The sequence below is a fragment of the Calypte anna genome, chromosome 2 (genome assembly GCF_003957555.1).
Source record: "Calypte anna isolate BGI_N300 chromosome 2, bCalAnn1_v1.p, whole genome shotgun sequence".
NCBI classification, from domain to species: domain Eukaryota; kingdom Metazoa; phylum Chordata; class Aves; order Apodiformes; family Trochilidae; genus Calypte; species Calypte anna.
In genome coordinates, this window is record NC_044245.1 from 16,827,878 (window position 1) to 16,851,968 (window position 24,091).

Genomic DNA, 24,091 nt, shown 5'->3' on the forward strand with positions numbered 1-24,091 from the left:
GTTGAAGAAGGGAGAACACAAAAAAAAGCTCTCCTGCTCTGGCCATCTCTGAAGACTGCAGTGGTATTTGTAAACCATGCAATCTTTCAAATACATACATGCACATACATATATTTCCTCAGTGCTCTATTATGGCAATGATATCTGTGGAATTCAAGCCTGCTGCTGTGCTTCTTTGCAGTGCTTATGCCTCCAGCTCAGACCTGTGCAGTAGTTAACCAGGGCAGTGAACAGAAGAAAAGAGGCTCCTAACTGTATTACTCACAAATTATGAGATATCTCCCGTTCATATCCCATACCTCAGCAAATCCCAAAATCCTACTCACAGACATCAGCAGAGAAGGTGAGGCTGATCTGCAGGTATTGATCCCAGTGATCCTTTGCTTTTTGAAAAGGCCTTTTTTGCTGGCTAAACCAAAGAAAATAAATGCTTGCTTAAAAATTTTAAATTAATAAAAATGGCAGACATGTTTTTCAGCCTTTTTTTTTCCCTTTTAGTGCTGTCTCCCAGCATTCCTGCTGTTTTCACTCCTTGTGTAATGACAGTGTGAGGGGCAATAGTTGCTCTTGGCTACAAGTGCACCTAAGCTTTAGTTTGTGTTTGTTACACTTATTGTGGACCTACATAGAGAAAAGGTTGTTAGTAGTTCTCAGTCCTCTGTACCTTATTCAGCTCTCAGATTCATATCCCTGAATCTTTGCTCTCTAATTTCAAAAGCAGCCTTTGTCTTCTTGGAGACACCCCTTCCCTGCACACAGCAGCAGCAACAACATCTGGCCTGATGTGAGCCCACCAGACTCCTCTCCTGCCTCATGATCACATCCTTTCTCTGCCTCATCCCTAAAGTGTCCTGGCAGCAGCCCCACACTCCCCATGGGACCAAAAATCCTGTAATGGGGAATGTGGGTCATGGTTTTACTGGGACAAACTCAGCATGAGCCACTTGGTCTTGCCCACTCTTGGTCTTGCACTCTTGGAGAGCCTGCATCCTACCATGCAATACCTACTACATACAAAAAACAGCCTGTGGCCCCATCTGGGAACAGGAGGTCTCAGCAAAAAACTGGGTCTGGGTGAGCTGGGCCCAGGGCAGCAGAGGGAGGTTGGAGTCGGGTGTCTGAAAGAGGAAATGGGGAGAATGGGATTTGCACTGCTGGGGTGCAAGGGACTTGCATGCATTGGGTCATCTGAAAATGGGACTCACCTTTGTCTTTGGTGAGCTCTTCTCCATCTGAGGACTTTGCTTCTCAGCCCCTGCACATCTTTACAGCTGGATTATGGGTTTAGGAAAGTCAAATGCCTTGAGATTACAGATACTGGGTAGAGGAGAGGAGGAGGGAGAAAATCAACAAATTCCTGTGATATATTGTATGTCATCTGTACGTGACACTCCAAGACCTTCAGCTGCTTAAACTAAAGATCTAAATATAATTTAGTTAGTAAAAATATACCTTAGTTATAATAAAATGATAATAGTGGAACTTGGCAACAGAGCATCTAATAAATACTACACTTTTGAAATGTGCCTGGGATCCAAGCACATACTCTTTTACTGTGTAGTTAAAGCATGTGGCAAGACATGCTAGACCAAGATTTTCTTTTTGTCTTTCCAGTGGAAAACTAAAGTTCTTTGTTTAAGTGAAGCCCTTTGGGAGTTTTTCTTAAGTATAACAAGGAGCTAAAGAATTCCATTCCCTTTTGCCAACTTTTTTCCTCCAAGCCAAATTATCGATTAATGGGGCATTAAATATCAAATAACTACCTAGTTATATTCACACCCTTTCTTATTTCAGTTCCTTCAGTACTTTCTTTCTGGTGCTTCAAACACAGATGAATTAAAAGATGAGATACTCTACTGGGAAAAGATTACCCCTTCTAAACCTTTTTGACCTTATAAAAATAAAGGTCAGTAATCCGAAAGTCATGGAATTTGCAGTCTGCCCTGTTTCTGATTTTTTTTAAAGAAAAAAATACCTGTACTCCTTTAAGATCTTCTTCCTGAGCCTCATTCCTTGCCTTCTTCATTAGTTGTCTCCATTTCAGTACCCTATAGTTTTGCCAGCAGAACAGCCAAGTGAATGCTTGACCATATTTTTGTCTGGCTCTAGCGAAACCGTGATCTGACAATAGGATACTTTTCTCTGGGTTTTCCTTCTCCCTCCAGGGAACCATACTTCAAGGGCAACCTGCTTGTCCAGCACATGAACATGTGGAAAATCCACTGCTATGCACTAATGATTTTCAGATGGGCAATTGTTGCTGAAAATTATCCCAAGAGCAGCAGCTTCTCCATTGTGGCACCTAACCACTTTGGGATCACATTGCTCGTGGCTGATCTAAAACAGCAACCCTTTGGGTTTAGAGTGGTGACATTTGCTGCATCACACATATGTAGTAACAAAATTTAGGGGGAAAGGAGGTGAAAGTTACAGTTGTGGTTCTTTTTTGGCCATTGCAATGTGCATCAAAATCCGACACTTATTTCAGCCTGAAAACATAAATGTAGGAAAAAGGCAAGCTATGCCAAAGATCCATGACAGCAAGGCAGAAGCACCCGAAGTATTGTCCTCAAATTAATCACTTTCAAACATTTGTTTTAAATATTTGCAAGGAGACTTGTCACATATGGGGGAGAGAAGCATGATTTTAAAATTTTAAATCACTTCTATTACTGTTATTCTCAGAATATACATTCTTTTTAAACAACTTTCACTTTTAATTTATAATTAAAGCCAAAGTTTTCTTTTAATTTTAAAAGCTTGTCCTTGGACTAAAATAACATGGAACATTTTTAAACATTGATCCAAGCTGCTGTAGATACATTTCATTTAAACCACAGAGCCTGCAGTTGGATTCCTTGCTTTGCCAGATCGGCTGCGAACTGTGAGTGTGGCAGCAATGACTGCGGAGTCCTGGACTCTGCGCTACCAGCAAGGAAGGTTGTTTTTCTGGAGTTGTTCCTCCCTTTGGGCCCTGTTCATGAATGACTTAATCTCTGTGTATGATCAAATGTCGTGCAAGTTACTGTGCACAGAAAAATCAAGGAATGCTTCTCTTCCCCACATTCCTTACATGGAATGGCTGTGCCTGCCCAGCAAGCAGTTGGAGTGCGGTGAGGGTGGGAAGCAAGCAGCAGCAAAAACACACACACAAAACCACCAGAAGCAATATAAAAAGAGTGAGACAAAGAAAACAGAGAAAATTTTGAGAGATTAAGTGTGTGAGTTGGATTGGGCCATGCGTAGGCAGCTCTAGCTTGCCCCAGGCAGCACCAACTGGAGGAGTGAGCTGGGCTTTTGACTGGGGGTGTTGCAGGGCTGATACATTGACCATGAAAAGCAAAAGCATTCCCCAGTATTTCCACAGCAGCTTTGGCCATAAAGATGATTGCTAGTGCATGTTTTTATGAGCTTGTTTCATCCTGGAGAGCAAACATTTTCTGCTTAGATGGGCAGATATCAAGAAGTTCAGGGAAGCAGTGTTTCTTTCTCTTTTATCCTCTTGACTTAATTGCATCTATGGTATAATTCTGGCCTTTCACAGGATGTTAAACCACTTCACTTGAAGCCAAGACAGAGGCTTTCATTAGCTGTGATATTAATTACACTGTGCATCCCATACAAGGAACTTTTCTTGCAGTGTTTGGGATTTTCTGAAAGATCCAGGATAACATAGGGGATGAAGCAGTGCATAACTATCTCTATATTTATACAGTCTTCTTCCTTAGTCTATTAAGTTTCAACAAAGTTTTAACTTACTTTAAGTACAATTTCAGTTAAGAGTGAAAAAGGGGCTTGTATTAACTGAGTTGTTTTTCTCATCACCAAAACACTGTGGCCACTGCAAGAAATTCTGTCTGTCTCTCCATGCCCTGGTGTGGGGACAGATTGCTATAGCAGGACTCTCACACCAGACAGTGACTGGTAGCAATGGGGAATAACTTGACTCAGGCTCTGAACTCTTCCAGCTGTCAGTGGAAGCTACACTTGTTTGTCCGGAGCAGTGACTGGAATAGTCATTAACCAATTTTTGATACACTTTCCATCTCTTTAGCACTGATAATGGACTTAAAAGGTGTACTTTGCTTTTCAGGTAGTTTATGGCTGGAGTATCGTTTTAATTCTAGGAGGCAAAAGATTGAATAAATGATAGAGAATGAAAAGGAAAATCAGGAAATAAACACAGGTGGGAAAATAAAGAACAGAAATTTTTGGAAGATTGGAGATAGACGAGAGTGTTGGAAGAGGATGGGGAAAGGCAAATGCAGAACTGAAAACAAGGTGAAAAAGAAGAGGAGGGGGAGAAGCACTGGAGGGGAAGGTAGTACTGGTAGGAATCTGGAGCCTAACAGGGGAAGGCCACAGAATACATTAGAGAGCATAGGATACAGTAGCATCTTTCACAGTCCAAAATGAGAAATTTGGACCGAGAATTACATTTTCCTTTCCTAAGTGTTTGACAAACAAGGATAGATAAGCATTTGAGATATTGCCAGTCTTCTTGGAAGGCATCTTTGAATCTAATTATTATGTCTTGGCATTTTTTTCCATGTTACACAAGCTGAGAGCAAACACACTTCTAGACATTGCTTAGAATAGAAAGCAAATCAAATCAATCCAAACTGTTCCTCACAACCCAGGGAAAAAAACCGAATGCTTAGTCCGAGGCTGGGAAATACTCTCGTTTGGGTGGTGGCAGTGGTGGTGGTGAGGGGGTATTTGTATGAGGGGTGATGTTATTACTTTCCCATTTTCTTGGTACTTCCACAATCAATGGATAAACTGGACACAAAAGTGTAGAAGAGTTTTCATGCTTTGGCTTAAGCATACCCAACCCAGACTCTGGTGAAATCTGTCCCCACACCAAAACCTGTTTTGAAAACTGTAACTAAGTTTTCAGGCTACTGTAAGACAGTTTGTACAAGTGCGGAAGCTTCTCTGACTCTGCAATCCTCAAAGTTTGAACTTACCCCAGGTCTACTTCTTTCTGTAAATTTTGCAGATTAGATCTCCTGTTTGAAGGCAGAAACTCCTCTTAAACTATTGCAAAGTTAGCTGAGGGTAACATCTCTGTGCTTCTCTGAGATGGGTATCAGTCAGTAGCATAGCAGAGACATCACTTGGGATGGACGAATAGTCTGATCCTTCATGGCAAATCAGGCATTCCTGTATAGTTCTTGATATATACGAACCTACAATATGTCATGCCAGATCAGATTGTACATATAATTTTCAAGTTCAACAAAAGGTTTTGTTTCTTTTTCCCCCTATAATTTTTTAGAGAAACAGAACTTATCTGAATTAAAAACATGATTGGTGATGACGAGTGGGTGGTTCTGTTTACCCTGCCACATTATATAGTACCACTTTTACTCCTTGTTTGGATAGCAGTCACAGGACCCAGATATCAAGCTGTGAAAGTATTTTCCTTGCAGCAGCCTTTCTTTTTCTGGCAGGCAGTGGCTTTGGAGATGCCTCACATTTTGTCATGTGATTGGACTGCTGATGAGGTTTCTGTGCTGCCTCATTTTCCTGGATTCCATCTGAATTAACTCTTCTTTGGGTCATGATTGTTAGCACACTTCTGCATGAATGGGGTTTTACATCATAGTGTAACGAGCTCCTAACACTCAGCCTCTGTAAGAGAACAGCCTGTAAAGAAGGAATTAGCTGTATTTGTTCCCTGTGACAGAAACGTGTTTTCTGTACCTCCAGCTGCCCCCATCAGAAACACATTCCTTCTTCACAGTAATATTCCTTCCTGAAACTAGGCAAAATGAGGGGAATTTACTAGTATATAATTGTTCCATCTAAAAACATTCAGCTTAGTCTTGTAAACATATAAACTAGTTCTTTGTAAACAAATGTCTTAATTTTCTTTAAACTGCATACTTAGATGTCAAAGATAGAGAAGCTGGATATGTCAAACACATATGGTTCCTATTGCATCAGAGGCTTTCTTAATTTTAGTATTCTAATTGAAAAGACATTTTTGAAAGCATGCTAACTTTACAGAAACAAATCTATCAGACCGTCTGTCTGGTCTAGGTTTTATTCTTCCATCTATCACCATACTCTGGAAACACCATCTACTTTAAATGTACAGCAGTAACAGTATCCCTCACGGATTTTGAATTGCCCTCGATGCTTCCAGTGCTTGATGTGGAAGCAGTGTTTGAGGTTAATTATGTTGAGAAGCTGGCTGTGGCTTAAAGGGGAGAGAATTAGAAAAGGGGAAGGAATGAGAGTAGGGACTGTAAGTTTTTCAGAAGTTTTTACCTTTTTCTTGGATTATTTATAAAACAAAATGCCTTACACAAATTAATGTCTTTAACTGGACAGAATCTCTATACACATCAGAGAAATACTGCAGGTCTGCTTTAAGATACAAGCTGTTTTATAAATGTCATGAAGCAACTACCTACCTCAGATAAGGCAAAAATTCAGTTTGGCATCCAGGAGCATGAACAATAAGTATTATTTTTTCCTCATACAAGTAATGGCAGAAAACTATTAACTTTACATCTGAAATAGGTTCATTTGAAACAAAAACTGCATTTGTATTTCAGCACTGCCATTAGGTTTTCTGCTAGTGTTGGTTTAACTCTGCAGGTGGATGCTCCAAGGAGAGCTTAGCAGTATGTGTTGGCTTGTAGGTTCTGATGGGCTGGGATGTCTGTAGAGCTGAGTTGGAGCCCCCTCTTCAGCAGTACCCTGACCCTTTTGCAGTGCAGGCTCTGGGCTCTGACCTGCTCCAGTGAGTGCACCACATGGCACTGGCTTTGGTCTCAATTATGTATAAATCCACCTTTACCAAGTGTACAGAATATTTAACAATAGAATTGCTTTTTTTTTTTTTTAAGCCACTAACGTGTACAATGTAAAGTCCACAAAGGTCACAGAGGTCGATTTACTTATTAAATGGAAATACTTGGGTCCAAAAAACATTATGAATCATTTTGGTGTTTTAAGTTCAGGATGCAGAGTAAATTATTCCAAAAATAATGGTAGCCAAATGTCATTCCCTCCAAACGTTTGTGTAATATCTATTTATTTGTGGGCAGATGACTGCTATGTATAATCAGAGGCAGACTTTTGTCAAATTGAGACTAAGTAAACACAGCTGAACACAAGCAAGTTGGACCATAACCTTTTTAAACTTTGCCAGCACTGTTATGACCTTGAAAATGAGCATTTCTTCAGAGCAATCTCTTTCCAGTCTCTTTCAATATGGAAAAATTTTCAGTGTTTCAAATTAACAAGTGTTGATTGGAAATTTGCTGCATTAATTTATTTTTTTTTTTGTCAAATTAAATGAAAAGTGTGCAGTTGCCCAAAGGAAGGCATCTTTTCTGCTGCTTAGAAAATCAGAATGTTTTATAAAGGAATGTTTCTTGCATGTATATATGAGAAACAGAACAGAGAAAGAAGCTGTAAACTCATCTGAATCTTCATTATATAGTCAGATAAAATTTTCTACTGTTTCATTAAAATGTAAATGCCTTCTTTTATTTTGCTGTGCAAGTAGACGTAGCATTTAGGTAGATTTTATACTGCTGTATATCTAGAGACTTTTATAATTCTTGAAAAAGTGATGCTTCTGTTTATAACAGGAGTACGATTTAAACCTTAGTTTTAATATGCTAATATTCTGTTTTTACATTACAAATGGTCAGAACAGAACACATTTTGCTGTTTGATTTTAAAGGCCACAGCATTTGGAGTCTCAGGGAGGCTTTGGACAGTAGTCAAATAGGAGTCTCGCTCAGATATTTGTCTTTCAGTAATTACAGCAAGTGAGTCTCGTCCATTGCCAGTATCTCCATTTCAAGGCACTTCTTTGAAAGATTTTTTTGTTGTTGTTGCAAGTGCTGTGTATAAACCAGCTTATGTACCAAATTCAGGAGCAGGACATCTGTCAACAGCTTTGTGGCCAGGGGAACCTTTCCTAAAGCCCTTGTGCCCTTTATTCCTAAGTCATATTTCCCAATATGCCTTGGGGATGGGGGGGGCAGTGATTATCATTTAAATGTTTCTAACAAATCCTTACCTTGACAACAGTTTGATGCTAGCAGCCAAACTTACAGAGCACCTTGTATTTCATGGGGTGTTACAGTATGGCTTTGACATTGCAAGCCAGGTACCATCCCAGCAGCTCTTGGGTGATTTACAAATGACGAGCAGCAGAAACCTCTTCTTACTTCAGCTGGGTGACAGAAGACTGGAAGAGGCTGCCCAGTGAGGTTGTGGGGTCTCCTTCCCTGGAGACATTCAAAACCCACCTTGACATGTTTCTGTGACCTACAATGAGTGGTCCAGCTCTGGCAGGTGGGTTGGACTTGATGATCTCTCAAGGTCCCTTTCAACCCCTAACACCCTGTGATTTTTTTTTCTGGTATCATTGCAGCAAATGAAAAATGAGGATGCAGTTGGAAATGGGTAGGAGGAGGAAGAGGAGGAAGATGATAGAAATGAGGATGATATGACTGAGAAGGTATTTTACTTGAGATTGCAAACAGTAGATATGCCCACACATTCCTATATTTTGCTACACTTTGTACCAAAATGCAGATTTTAGATAACAAGCAAGAGAGGGCTCTCCCAAGCCTGGCTGAGTGATGCTGCTTTTATTGTTATACCAAGATCATCTGGAAAAGCCCATGATGCCAGGGATTTTAGACAACTTTGTTGTTTCCACTGGACAGCTCTCCTTGGAGACTAAGGGTACAGATGCTGGTAGTATCGGTGTCCAAATTCTTATTCTGGGATTTCTCCTTTACCACAAAAATTCACAAGGCTTGTAAAGATAAATGTTGCAGGTGTCATCTAAGCCCATGGAGCAGACCTCTGAGTGTTCCGAGGGTGCCAAGGAGGCACTAATTGCAGAGCTTAGGATCATTGGGCAGGACTTGCTTTGCGATACAACAGCTTAGGGCAGCTGGCTGTGTTCGAGTTGCAAGAGGAGGAGGAGAGAGTTGCTGCAGGTGGGGGGCTCTGGGTGGTCAGCAGCCTTCAGAGTGCGTTGAGTAGCCATCAAGATGCTTCTACCTGAGATAGTAGTTACCAAAGAAGTGGTATTTTCAAAAAGACATCTTTAACCTAGAGTTGCATTCAGGGTTGTTGGTGTATGTGAGTGAGCCACCCTCAGGAGTGCTCCCAGGGATGGCTTTGCCAACACCTTGCTAGTTTGTTCATCTGGAGTAAAACAGCTGGTGGCAGCCAGCATATGTGAGTGCTTTGCATGCCCTGAGGAACCTGTATCCTCAAATAGAAGGTTTGGTGGTGGTGAACAGTGTGTTTGCCCACTGCTGCAGAAGGACAGTGGTGAGTAGAGCAGGCATTGTCTGCACAGGGGATTTGCTGCTTCCGTGCAGGTCTCCAGCAGCTTCACAAACTGATGTATAGGCTGTCACTCTACAGGAAGGGCTTGGCTCACAGGCAAAAGTAAAAATTCTTGCAAAATGAAAGAAAAAGCTCTTACTGTTTTAAAAATGGAAACAGAACTACTACTAATAATAGCAGCAAGATCATTAGAGAATACTCAACATTTAAGTTCATAGAGCTTAAAGCCTTTCTGCAGTAGCTGACTGGCTTGCATGGCTGCCCAGAATCCTCCTCTCACCAACATCCAAAGGCTCAAAGCCTAGAGTTGGATTGTGTTGGAGGGATGAAAGGTTCTCAGTTTCTCCACCATAGTTGCTCCTTAAAAAATATAAATGTTGTTTATGTTGGGAACTATGGCTTACTATCTCATTGCTCTTCTCTATAGAAGTGGAAATTCAGGATCTGATTACTTAAAAGAGAGATGAGGACACAAGGCTATCTTTATAAAAACATGATTGTTGCAGGTACTCCTTGCTCTTAGGGAAGAATGTAAGCAGCTCACAGAAGACACATAAGTGAATTACAAAAGCATGAGTTACTCTGAGATTAAGGTAATTTGTTTGCTTCTTGAGCAAAAAGTCCATAATGATTTCCAACTGTATCTGTGCAAGGAGTTACATTCTATAAATGCATAAATTTTCCATATTTTTATGCATATATATCTAGCACAGTTTCTCCTGATTGTAAACCCTGCTGGGTGAATAACACACTTCTGGTTTGATTTATGGTAACAGAAGGGAAGACTGGTTAGTTATACATGCCAATAAAGTTTCTGAGTTGTTTCTGATCTACAGATCTTTCAAATTATTCAAAATTAATATTTTTTTGAAGTATGTCAGTTGATTTAACCATAAATACCATATGGGCTTACCATAACATTGTATGTATGTTCTAAGTCTGATATAGCAAACTGGTGTAGGAGACAATTCCCTAATAAAAATCTTCTAACTTCCAGGAAAACATGTATGAACTAATGTAAAACAAATATGTAGTAAATACGACATTATTGCCTTCTGCATCTGTCTTACATATTTTTGAAGCACCCTTTCTCTACAACAACCTTATATTTTTTAATAAAAGATAGTCACCCTATTTGGGGGGAAATGTCATGAGGGGCTTCTTTAGTTAGTAGCTTCCTTGATGCTGGAGGCTGATAGCCATTCAATTAACTTTTATAGGACACTATTGGCTTTAGCTGCTGATAGATCATACACACTACTGCGACTTAGGTGGCACTGGTCAAGGTAATCCATGTCTTATTGGGAGAAATATACTTAATAGTTCTGGAAAATGCTTTTTTTTCCCCTGTGGTAATAATACATTGTGCTTCAATAATTTGTAATTAGTACAAAGACACGGATTGCTTTTTATCACTTGGTATTTAAAAACTATGCCTAGTTACTGCTACAATTGTTACTACTACTGTTTTGGTGTAGTTGATATTTAGGTATAGTTTCCAGTGGGCAGCGCTGCTTTTTCAGGTGATCACTGTTTGCAGTGATCTGGGAAAGTCAGCAGCTTCACTCAGAGAAACAGCCTGGGCATTTTGCCTGTGGTTTGGGTATTTTCTATTTGAAAGCAAATCTGTTTGGCTTGAAATATTGTGGCTTAGTTTCCTCTACAGCTCAGCAATTGCATCTTTGCGAATCGCTCTTTCTGGGGGGAATGGCAGAGGGTTTGAATACCCCTCATTGTTATGCAGCGTGTCCTACAGCTAGAGGAGCTGATCTCTGCAGCCTCATGGAATGAGTTTTACAGAGGCCCCCAAATTCATCCAGTTGTGCTATACGAAGAACTGCAAGCAGAACGTCGAGGTCAGAACAAGTTTGTAAGCCCTGTCTCCCCACAGCAATCTTTGCTATGATACAGGTCCACTGATGTGGCTTAGGGCTGGTGTCACAGAGCAGGCAGTGTGCTATGCCACGTGGATACTCAATGCCCTGCTACGTGGTGTACTTTTACTCAACCCTGCCTCGGTGTCTGAGGCCCCGAGTGCTGAGAAGTCTGAATTCAGTTGTTATCAGTAATGATGCTGCCCTGCTGGTTTCTTGAAAATCACTGTCTCCAAAAGCAGCAGTGTGTGCTGAATAACAAACCCCTCCACATTCAGACTCTTCAGGTTTGGGAACGGAGCCAACATTCTTGAAGAATGATTTAGTGTCCAATAAACATCTGCAAAGTCTGTAAGACTGTCAGAAGCAGTAACGGGTAAAGTAAAGATCATATCAGTAGCAATTCCCCTGTCCTGACAAGGCATTCAGTGCAAATATTTGTTCAGTCATCCTTGCTCCCATTCCTGTTATCACAGACAGTTTCATGTGTTTTGCCAAAAGAGCAATTCCATCAGCAAAGCTGTTCTCATCCAAGGCCTTTGCGATGTTAAATACCGGACTACTACTGTTTCAGGACCTCCCACACATGCTCCTTTGGAGTGCAGGAGCCTCATATGTCTTACACAAAGCCTCTGGTGTGTAGGGCCCTTGTAAGTTTCAATTAGTGAGCATCTGCAGTGTTAAGGTTTTGCTGTTCCTTGTGGATTCAAGCTCAGTCTGGCTGATTTATTACACTGCACCAATCTCCACAATAGCCAGGATAGTCTGTGAGCTCTTCTAAGTACAGTTCTCCTTGCAGAGTCACTGAAATTGCATTGCTCAAGGGCTCAAACTATTTTAAATGATGTTTGTATAAGAAGGAGGTGTTTCTCATTCTCTAAAACCTCTTGGCAAACAGGTACATCTTCCTGAATAATTCTGGCAGGAGATTCTTCTGTTACAAGAGCCTCCCCCCTTTTTGCCTGGTTTGCTTCACTGTCTCACATATTTGGTGAATAGGGAAACTGAAAACACAGCCTTTCTTGAGATACCTCCCAGTTTACTAGAATCTCTGAGGGCCTGTTCACAAGTGTCTAGGAATATTTAGGCTTGGGAAGAAATCCTGTAATGGAAATAATAACAGTGCAAGTTGAGGTGAGCAGGAGCATGAATACTGCAATAGTTTCGCAAGGGAAAGCAAAGGGAGCAGAACTAAAAATTTGACTCAAAAATTATGCAATCAAACACTAAAATATTTTTATGTAACTGGAGGTGAGAATAATCCACAGGCAACTATTCCCCCTGTGGCTAACTCAGCAGTGTCTCTTTCTGCTGGTTATTCTGCATATGGTCAGGGTGGGGTGTGACTTCAGTTTTCTGTACTGGTTCCTTTAATTCCTCAGGATGCTGAAGAAAGGGTTTCCCATCACATTCTGTCTAGATGAGAAAAGAGATACTTTTCTGACATATTTGAGCTGGCCCAGTTAGTAAGAAGCTCAAAACTCATCTCACATCCTTACTGGGTGCTCTTTGCTGCTTCTCTACCAGCAAAGCACTAACATGAATGCAGCTGAGCATCTCTGAGGACAGGATAATTAATTTTATGATGTACTCTTCAGTGCCATTTCCTAAGTTCCATCTGTCCTTTGCAAACTTTAATGAAGTTGTTTTCGTAAGATGTCTGAAGGGCTTCCCATCTAGAGGACTGAGGCACCAGACAATTACAATTTTCAGTAATTTTCGGTAGCTAAGACCTTGTGGATTCTATGGCTTGTAATACATTCAAAGCACAGCTCTTGTTGACCTCACTTGCACCTGCGAGTGCTCAGCACTTCCAAAGATAAGAGCCTGGGCTCTTGGTCAGAGTCCAGAGACTGGGGGCTGTACCATGGCATCTGCGAAAAATTTGTTTAGAACAGCTTGTTGAGCCCCACACAAACCTGTAGCACAAGAGAGAGACTATCAGTCACTAACAGAGTTTACTTGGTGGTGTTAAACCCACCTGACTATCTTTTATCTTCTTGTACTCCCCTCCTGCAACAGCCTCAGAGCTGCTGTGCCATGGCTTTGAGGTTGTGTAGGGAAAGCTGTTTTACCTCCAGGGCTGAGCCTGGTGCAGGTCTGTTCTGTGACTTCAGGGAGGTGGTGACCACAGACAATACCATGTGATTGTACTGCTGTATCTCACAATATGTTTAGTGCCAAAGCAGACTGCTTAGGCATCCCAGTTTTTATGCACACATAATGCAGAAGCAGATACAGATATGTATGTGTATTACTATATCTGTATCTACTTATAGATACAAATAATTGTAAAATTTTACATGTAGTCCCTCGGTTTGTAGGATCTGTTGTGCAACACTTGTCTGGGGTTACTGCAAGGCTCTTCTGCAGCTCACAGCCAGTTTTATGGTTCTTTGTCTTTTGGAGCCCTGCATGTGCTTGTGCATTTCCTTACAAGCTGCTTGATTTTTTATGCTTGTGATTGCACAGAGGACAGTAAGTCTGGGACATAACCTAGTACCTGGGGGTTAGTATTTGGATTCAAGAACTGTGTACATCCCACGCAGCAGATGGAAGTAGCTATGTTTAAAAAGGTCACATTTGTCAGGCTTTTCTTTATCTTACAGGCGAGTGAAAGAAACAGTGAATTTCCTCTCCCTGACAGACTTACCCATTCTTTACTTCATTGCTGACTAAACACACCCTGGAAATCAGTTCTGGCATTCACACAAAAGTTCCTCCACTTGCTTGAATATACAGCACCTTGTAATTTAAATTATCTTTATGTAGCACATGTCATCTCTGAGCCCGCTTGGCTCCCAGGGGCAGGAGAGGAGTTGGCTTCCACGAGCGGGACTGTGGCAACCTGGGGGCACTTTTCTCTGAATTCTGCAGAAGACTTCTGAAAATATCCTGTGTGCACGCATTCATATCATAACATTACACCGCATATGTAGGGTCTGCTCCCAAACCCACAGCCAACTAGCATAACAAAATCAGATTTTACTGCTGTAGTGTCAGCCTAGGGTTGAAATATGGCTTTGAAACCTTCCCTTTCACCCTGCTTTTTTAATGAAAAACAATTGGGTTGGAGTGTAATAGTGCTTACCCTGGCTGCATTTAACTTCAGCTTTTTACTTTTAAAGCCTTATTTTAGGCTTTTAAGAGCTCCCAATTAAACTTTTTAGGTCCAGAGTGAAGTCCTGAACGTGCCTGCCTGCACAACAACAAGATTCCTGGGTGGGAAAACTATATTTTTATATTAAAAATACAGAAAATTAACACAGTGCTGCATTTTCTTCCTACTTTCCCCTTACATTTCTTTTTCCTAATGAATCTTCATTTGCCGTTTTTTCTTTTTTTTTTAACATCCCCCCTTACCCTTTCCTTTATTTCCTCTATTTTCTTCCTCTTCTCCCTTCTCCTCATTCTTTATTTCTCTCTTTGTTTCCCTGCTGCCTGACTTGGTTTTCACTGTTAAGCTGTAGTGGTTTACAATAGGAAAGCTGACGACTGCATCCTTCCAGTCAGCACAGCATGTACTGTAAATCCCTTTCTAAATGACACTACCCAAAAAAAGAAACCTGGGCCAGGTATTTGTTTATCCATTATGAAATGTATGTGGGAGACCATCACCAAGGAATCTGACAACATTATACTATTAATTACCTGCCAACTAAATGAAGAAAGATTTGATTTCAGACAGCTTTGCAGCAAGCTTGGAAAGAACATAATACCAAATAACCGTCAGTGTGTTAGCAACTTGCCTCCAACACTACACAGCCCTGACTCCCATTATAAGCTCTACTAAAGTCTGGCTGAGAAAACAAGTCTTGCACAGTGCCCTGTGTCTCCCCAGGGAGAACACACTGTCACTGGTCAGGGGAAATTTAGAGCCAGCCATGACAGCCCAAACAATGAAGTGATTTACACCAGGTTTGTATCTAGTTTGCTAAATCATAAATTCTTACTTGCAGGTGCATAGCCCAGGACTGTAAGACCATTTGCAACATGCCTACTATTATATGGGGCTTTCAGTGTTCTTATTAATACAAATGTTAATACAGACTTGCAAACTCAATTTTCATTTTATGATTTATAAAGTACACCCATCTCAGTCTCTGTGGGCATGTACACTCATTTTATAAAAATCACATGTACTAAAATGTAATTAGATGCCTACTTCTGCTTCAGTAGACTCCAGGCTGCACAAGGTAAAAAAACTCTTCAAGTTCCTAGACATTCAGGAAAAAAACCTCAGGTGGTACCAGTCCCTCGCAGTTGAAGCTTATACGTGATGTTTTGGTGCAAGAAGCAAATTCCAGACAGATTTTCCTGAAAAACCTTGGTCTGAGGTGTGATGGCAAAGGGATATTTCCAACATTGGCAAGCCCCAACTTATGGATGTTAATAGAAGAGGTCAGACCAGGGCTAAAGCTGTTTCTGGAAAAGAAACACTGGGAGAACAGGGAAAAATATCCAATGTAGCAGTCACTGTGAACATAAATTGTCATTATTCAGTTTGTTCATCTGAAAGGACGTAACAGCTGATGACAGATCAGTTATACTTGGTGTCAGTGTGAAGCCAAACAAGTGAGGTAACAGGGTTGTGGGGGTGAGTTCATTACAAGCTGCACTATAACCTCCTCCTGGAAGAAAGAGAGAGCAGTCGTCAATGAAAACTTTGCTGAAAAGGAGTTTTCTCTAGAGCCTGGGCCCAGAGCTCATTCCTGTAAGTTTCTGACACCTTTCCTCCTCCCACCCAACAAAAGGACATGGTAATAAATCTTTGTCTGGAGAAATCTGGCACCCCCTGGAGATGGGACCAGCTGCAGTTGGTATCATGAGCACTTGCAGGTCACACTGCCTTGCCACAGCAGCCACAGGTCATCTGAAGCTCCAGCAAGGACTTCCATCCCTCTGACAAAAGGCTCTGCTGTGCAAGCACTGCCAAGTCCAGCTGGGCACTTTTACACAGACCTGCCCAGTCCAGGACTTTCTCTGGGCAGGCACGTCTTCCTGAGGGACATGGGCAGTTCTGTTTGGAGGTGGCCTGGGGACTGCAGGAGCTCAGCCACCAGGAACATTGGGGAACATTTCTGTAGGAGGTTGCAGTTTGAAGTCTCTTTCAGCATGAGCGTTCCTGTTTGCTCTTCTCTGTAATTCAGCCTTAATATATTTGACATCTGTGAGGAAAACTGGGAGAACAGTGCAAGAGGAAAAGGGTTTTAAAAATTTCTGTGCTGGCTTGTATGAGTCCTGTTTCTGTGTAGAAAGTCCTTGGTAGTGTGGGTCACTGGCTGAAACTCATTTGTCAATTCACATCAGGTTTAGAATCATCAGCCCTACAAATGTAAGCATGACAAGGTCAACTTCTTCCTCCAGTTCAAGCTAGAGGAGCTGAGGTTTGCTGTGCTGGGGTTTTTTGAAAGATTCTACAGTCTTTGCACCAAGGTTAAATGACATTTCTTACATGAGTAAAAGGGCCTGGCCTAGTGCTTTGAGCTACAGTTTTCCCTCCTTTACACCCCTGAGTGACCTGGGCTAATCCACCTTCCCTCCCCAAATGTGGGTGAAAGTTGGTGATGTTGTGTTCTTTACTTTGGGAGCCTCTGGGAGGAAAGAAGCTATGTCAATGCAGAAGAGAACAGAAATATTAATTCCAGCTAACTCGGTTTTGTTCTTGGAGAAGCAGAGATCTGAAAATCATCCATGTCCTGGAATAGTGGTTTGGAAAATAGTAGAATGAAAGGGGGGTGGAGGGGGTGACCTACAAAAATACTTCATCTCACCACTAATGTATTCACACATGTAAACCTCATTTTTCATTCAGCTGCCCAAATTTATTTCCTGTTCGCCCTTCTTTTTCCTCTTCTTGCTTGTTTTGAAAATGCTGGTCAACACGTTAAGACTGTCTCCAAAACCAACAAAAGAAAGTTCAGGAGAGGCAGTGAGAGAAGCAGTTGAATAACATTGCCAATTTCAAAATGAAGATAAGTTATACAGGACCTTTTATTGAACCAACAAATATTTTATAGTGTGTTTTTTTCTCTCCATCTTGAGCTGGGGTAGAAGGTATGTAATTCATCAGGAATCTGTACATATTTAAGTAGCTTCAAGAAATACGATGTTATGTGGGACTGACCTACCATGTCTTGACTTCTATGTCCATTTTTTTCACCACTACATAATGTTCCATACCCTTTCTCCTCTGTCTTGTTCCCTCATTCACACATTCTTTTCCCTGTTGGTTTCAAGCCATCTTTGCTTTGTCAGTGTTACCTGATAACAAAAAGCAGGGTTTTAAGCCAGTTGTTGAGCTGTGTATCACACTGAGTGAGAGAGCAACGTGGATGCTTGTTGGTCCTGCGTAAGTGATTGGTCTTTGCTACTCCCATTAGGACCTTTAGGTGAAGTCAGTTTTTCACCCCACACACGTGACATTCTTAGATCAGAAATCTTAGATCCAAATAAACTGTAATTAACATTATTTAGTGTACCCCTGAAGTCATCCAAGTATATAAAAATTATTAGCCTGGACTTGGCGAACAGTAAGAATCTGAATTGTTCTGAAATACTTGAATATGCCACAAGCATCACATAGCCAGACAGCCCATATAGGCTGTAAATTGGAGTAGGCATATGTGCTGCAGCAGAGCAGGAAAGCTCTGGCTTTCCTCTCTAGTACTGGATGAAGTATGTAAAAGGCCACTGTGTATGTACTTAGATGTATGTCTTCTTGTGAATTATTTGTATATTATTTTGACAACAGTCAGGTCTAATGGCAATATATTAGAGGTGAGTGATGCTATTGTCCAGTTTAAAGATGGTTTGCCTGCAAGAACACTGGGGTTTATTTTCTTTGGGTGGGCCATTCTGATAGCAGAAGAACAAAAGAAAACATTTTCAATATAGGAGAAATCCTGGAAAATTCTGCTTTTAAATGGTTTTGAAATGGTTGGAGTAGTGCCTAGACATGTTGTCTTTGGACTTCTGGGACTCATTTCCATCTCTGCTAAAATGGGACTGAATGTTACCTTGCTAGAGAGCTGTCAGGATCAGCAGTGAATATTTATGAAGAAATTTCATGGTGAAAAAAAAATAATATATGCTACATATATTTTTAATAATTATGTGAGTCCTGAAAAATACCATACTGTATCACAAAGCTGGTATTGTCCAGTGTCTACAGTTCTGGCACTGCATGCTACAGTAAACTGTATACTGAAAACTCATACCAATGGAAAGGTATACAGGATTCCATTGGTAAGTGATTTATAGTGACTTCCTATTACAAACAAGAGGGAACAAATATCCTGCCTTGCTGGTTTCTTTGGGCAGATGGTGAGAACAGAATGAGACATTCCTGGCCAGGCAAGAGCTGATGCTCTGGATGCTTGCAGCTGGGAGTAGAATAAAGTACCAGAAAGTGAGGGAGAAATTACAATCTCTAATTATAAATGATTGAGTTTCCATTTTCATAGTGTTTAAGACTTTTCAGTTGTAGAGCAAAAACCACTGCTTTAGGTGATTTCCAGGCTTGTAAAAAGAGATGTTTCTGATGTTTAATATTAAATAGACTTAATAGGATCTTAATATATACTGAAAGCCCAACCAACATCCTGTCACAAGGAGCACATTGCTTTCTGAGACAGAAAAAAGTATCTTCAACTGCATCTTCCTATTGCATTTAAATTAATACATACACCATTGAGCACAACTGTCATCTCTTTAGAGGGTTTATTTGTGCTGGACAGTAATATGTTGTTGATAAACTTCAATCTACATCCTATCAAGCAAGTGTTGGGAACAGTGTGGAACATAAAGCCTCAGCATTGGGTTTTTCTGGAGTCACTTGAGACATTGACAGGTCTGTCAGGGCTGCAATTTGTGTGACAGCCTGCCTTGATCCAACTGTTGAGAAAATCACTTTTTCAGGAGAGAGCAGAGGTGGCTGCCACCTGAGGTGCTTGAAGAGGGCAGCTGTGGTGCATCCTTGGCATCTTGTATGAAGTGGTGCCTCTCACGTAGTGAGAGAGGGCTAATGAACCAAGTGTGAGGTCTGCCCATCAGTACTGGCTCTGGGATTAATCCTTAGCTGAAGCTACTCAGAGAGATTCAATATGCTGCATCATTTTTCCGTTCCTCCTGTCACCATTTTCAGAGATGTTACCCAGTCCCAGTGCCATTTCTTCATGAAACAATCTCACCAAAATGTTGCTTGTACTGTTTTTGTGCAGATATATCAAATATCAAAAGCTTTAATTATCAAAAGCTTTAATTAGTAGTCAGGGGTAAAGCAGGTAGACTGGAAGAGATGTAGAAAAAGAAAAATATTGGACAGGATTCAACTCTTTTTTTTTCTTTTTTTTTTTTCTTTTCTTTTTAATTTGATAAAATTTTGTCATTTGTCTTCCCTCTCTTATCAGTGAAGAGCCAGGCACAGCCAGACTGTTTTTCCAGGCTGAGCTAAGCAATTAAGGCATCCAGTTTAATCTCCAAAAGAGAGGTATGGTCACCACCTCATCCATCTCTCAGCATATCCACATGGATGCTAATGCTGCCCAAAGGAAACAAGGGGGGAGATGGCCATAGAAGAAGGATTCTCCATGTGGTTCTGCAGCAACACTCAGAGATGCTGGACTGCCTTGTCAAATAGGTGGACTGAAACCACTTCTTGGGTGATATCTCTGTTGTTTGTGAATGGAGCCTGGACAACTGGGCTGGGTAAAGATACAATGACTTAGATGGAAGGTTCATGGTGAACACTGCAGTTCCTTTTAAGTTGAATCAAGTTGGCTTGACCAGCAAGATCACACAGAATGGAACAGAATCATTCTGGTTGGAGAAGACCTTTAAGATCATTGAGTCCAACCATTAACCGAACTCTACCAAGTATAGTGATAAAACAGGTCCCTAAGTACCATAAGATATCTAGAAGAGCATGAGGAATGGTCTTTGTCACTCTTAATGTGGTTATCCCCATCTAAAAAAATTACGATAATGTTTTTTTCCTTCACTAAGGGCTGTTCAGACAAATGTGAGTTGCTTGGATGCTATGGTAGTGCAAACTGGGATTTGCTGTCAGAGGTTTGGTATAGCAGAAAAGGATTTTTGGAAAGGAAAAAGAGGCCTGTGGTTTGAAATTATCAGACTTCATAGTACTAATGTGCTTTTACAGCAGTTATTAGCAAGAGCTTTGCAAATTATCAGTGATGGTTCTATTGTAAGACAGTTTTGAGTTTCTTTGACAGAAATTATTTGTTTGAAAAAACATAAAATCTGAACTGAATGAAAAAAAGACTTGTAATTCAGGATGAATCTTCAGTGAAGTTAAAGAACGTGTAGCTCTTTCCTCCTTGATTTTATTTTTTAGCTTTGGTACTGCTTTTATACACCATGGGCAAGCCACTTTCTTTTAGACTTGGCTAAAACCCAGTAAAAAATATTTGCAAATACTCCTTCAAATAAATGCTGGAATTGGAATGTGTGTCACCATTCACACCTACTTTCCTCAGAAGTTTGTACAAGCAATTTTTTTGTTCATAGGAAATATTTTCCGACAGCAAAAGAAACTGACAGATGCTTGAGAGAGGTATATTTATATCCAGGTTTGGTCTGGCAATGACATTCTCTATTACTTGCCATTTCCATTTCTATGCCTACTGACCTGTTCAGTCCTAAACCTCGTCTTTAAAATCATCTCTATTAAAGAAAAAAATTAAGCAAGGCTGAAAAAATATTTGTAGACAAGTACAGCATGAGGAAGGAGACTTTGGGTCTCTCTGGGTCAAATGTTTTGTTTTTTATTTTGGTTCTCTCTTCTCTGCATGGGCTGAACTTCCCCATCTTGAATACATTTTAAGCATTTATCTAGGAAACTTTAAAAGATACTGATTTAAGATTTGCTGTTCTGGACAATATGCAAACCTTGGTCACTTGTGAACATTTATTTATAAAGCTGCTTTGCGAAAGGATGGAGGGCTGCTAAATCAAACAGCTTGGCAAACATCTGACCTCTGAAATGACAGCTGGTCTCCCCGCATTTCTGTGGTGAGACTGTGGTGTTCAGTGGTCACCTCCAAGTGTTGAGGAGTGTGGTTGGGCTGAGCTGTTCAATGTGGCAGTGATGGGCAGTGGTAGGCAAAGTTACACAGAAGTGGAGAGTTGCCAAGGGTTGCAGTGGGTTTTGAGACCTGCTCCAGTGGAAGCTCTGTTTAAAGAAAAGAGAGACTTTTAAGTCATAATCTGATGGAAATCCTGCAATAAGGTTGATTTTAGTTGAGAAGCTACCCTCCTAAAGAGATGCATTACTTTATGAGATTCATGCTGAGTTTAGGAGCTTTTTGGGTCTTGTAGCCATTAGTGCTCAGGCTGTTGCTGCTGCTTTTGTTTGACTCATCCTCTGTCCTGTTGCAGCTGGGCATCAGCTCCTTGCTCCTCCATAATGTGTTCTGTGTCAGGAGAGCAAGCTCACTGAATAAAGCTTACACATTTTTGCCTGGTAAATATTTCTGGCTTCCCTGCAATGTGAGGACTGAATGAATGAACAAACATGACTCTTGATGGGAAAGTGTAGTTTATGCCTGTGATTCAGTTTCATCTTCTAAGGCTGTTAACCAGGTGTGCTTGTTACTTGAGCCCTTCTCAGCCTGCCCCTGTGACTGAGGTGCAGCCTGGGCAAGGGGCACACTAAAAACCACACACACCATGTGTGCATGGGTGAAAGTCCTATTTTTAGTGCATACAAGAAGGCATTCACTGAATGGCAATGAAGCTGAATTTTATTTTTATGTTTTGCAATTACAACTTGAAAAAACAGCTCTATCACCCTGCAAAATGTAGCTTTATTCAGCTTTATTCTCACTATTGCCAAGATAACCTTTGCCTGGACAGGCTGGTGTGGAACGCACCGGGCAGGGTACAGCAAAGTTGTGCCAGTGTGGTTCTGGTGAGGCTCGGTGAGGTCCTGCCTCACCAAAAGCCTATTTCTATTAGGTCGTGTCTCGGGAACCTCTCCACAGCATTTTTGCATGAAGCTGGCCCTTTGTATCTGTTGAAACAAAGATTTTATTTGGAAATCTGGTATCAATTTTAGAATTTGTATAGAGTTATTTTTCCATATGGCTGTTCCATGAACTTGCTTGTTTGAAAAACTATGAAAAGAAAATACATCTTTTTTTTTTTTTCTATTTCCAGAAACTCTGGAGAATGGACCAAATAAGTGTGAAAGGTAAGGGACTTCACAGTTTTCCAAAGTTATTATTATTACAGTTCTCCTGACATAATGTAGCTATGTAAGCTGTACATGTAAATTTTTGTTGTTGCTTGAATCTAGTGCAGCTAACAGAAAAGGAACCAGCAAAGATGAAACGTACTGGAAGGAGATCAACGCAGCTATGGCCCTAACAAACCTTGCCCAGGGGAAGGATAAACTGCAGGGAACTACCAGCTGCATCATTCAGAAATCATCACATATATCAGAAGTAAAGACTGTTAAAGTGCCATTACTTCAGCAGTTTTAAGAGATGGGTCCTTTGTCCTTTTCCTGTCAAACAGACATTTTCCTCACAGGATTGGTTTTCAGCAAAATAAGATTCACAAATACGAAGCAAATGTGGAAAATAGGCCCCCTCTTACCGTATGGTCAGTTTAAAAAAAAATTTCCTTCTGACTCAAGATGTTTTCATTGTATTAAATGAAGTGTTCAATTGCTTCTATAAAAGGCATGTAAATTATAAAAGCCCTGTTTTTATCAAAACATTAACTTATTTTATGTTAATCAAAGTGCGCATAAGATGTTTGCATTGCTATTACAGTAAGTGCCTTGCTTTCAAAAAATAAGCTATAACGTGGGCATAGTACAACAGTATTACGCCTCAAAATGACAATGCCATAATGCTTAAACTTTGTATATTATTCCAAGTGGGCTTAAGCAGCCTAGGGCTAAACACATTACTGCTGGAGGCCCTGGAGAGTTGTGCTTATTTGACTTGTACAAACTGACGAGTCTTAATGAAATTGTTACATCATTTTCTGTCTTTTTTTAATCAACAGTGTTATAAAAATTGTACAGTATGTTTTGTCAAAGTGACAATGAGGTTGTTATGCATGTTTCATACCTGTATATGCAGTATATTAAAATACCAAAATCATTCCTTTGAAAAGTGCAATACTCTAGAACACGCAAATTAAGGAAATAAGTTAATTGTTCAGATTATTTTGAGTTTATACACACATTCCCAGCTGTGTTGCTCATTAAAGATTTCTAGTTGGGAAGGTTCTAACCAGACTAGCTGTAAATTCAAGTTGAATTTCTACAATTTTAAAGCTTTGCTAGTGACTTACTGAATTTTTGATAGAAATAAAATTGATTTCTTCTTGTACAGAACTAAATCTGTAGTGCCATTTACTGTTTGCAGCAGAGCTCAAAAAAGTTTCCATGGTGGGACTTATTATTCTAATGTGGTTTAAACAATTTTATTTTGTAGGTACTGCATAAATGAGGACAGTTGATTAACAGTTCACATTTCAGTGAGAAAAAGCTATAATGCAAACTATCAAAGCCCAACTAGAAACACAAATGGGAAATGAAACACTGAAAAATCTCAGCATTTCAGGTGGAAGGGTTTTAAGTAGATATTAAACCATGTATTAAATGTCATGTCTCTAAACTTGACTGCTATTGAGTGTAATAACTAGCATAAAACCAGGCTTACTGGGAGGTGTACAACTTATTCTTAAGGCATATAACAATAGTCTAATGAGGTTTACATTGCTTGAATAAACAGTGGCAAAGCCAAAGCCAATTTATACTGAATTAGTTACAGAAAACTGGAAAAGAGGTGTTTGTTGCTAGAATTTGGATTTTTTTTTTTCCTGTGGGTATCCTG

At 40.4% G+C, this 24,091-nt stretch overlaps 1 protein-coding gene across 1 annotated transcript in view; it reads left to right on the forward strand.

Annotated features, from left to right (window-relative positions):
• Nucleotides 1–22,760, forward strand: part of MKX (mohawk homeobox) — a 44,854-nt gene extending 22,094 nt beyond the window's left edge. The window contains exons 6-7 of the mRNA XM_030445572.1: nucleotides 22,398–22,431; nucleotides 22,537–22,760. Coding sequence (XP_030301432.1) covers nucleotides 22,398–22,431; nucleotides 22,537–22,723 — 221 coding nt within the window. The 3' untranslated portion in view covers nucleotides 22,724–22,760. The remainder of the gene's footprint in view (nucleotides 1–22,397; nucleotides 22,432–22,536) is intronic.
• Nucleotides 22,761–24,091: the final 1,331 nt, after the last annotated feature.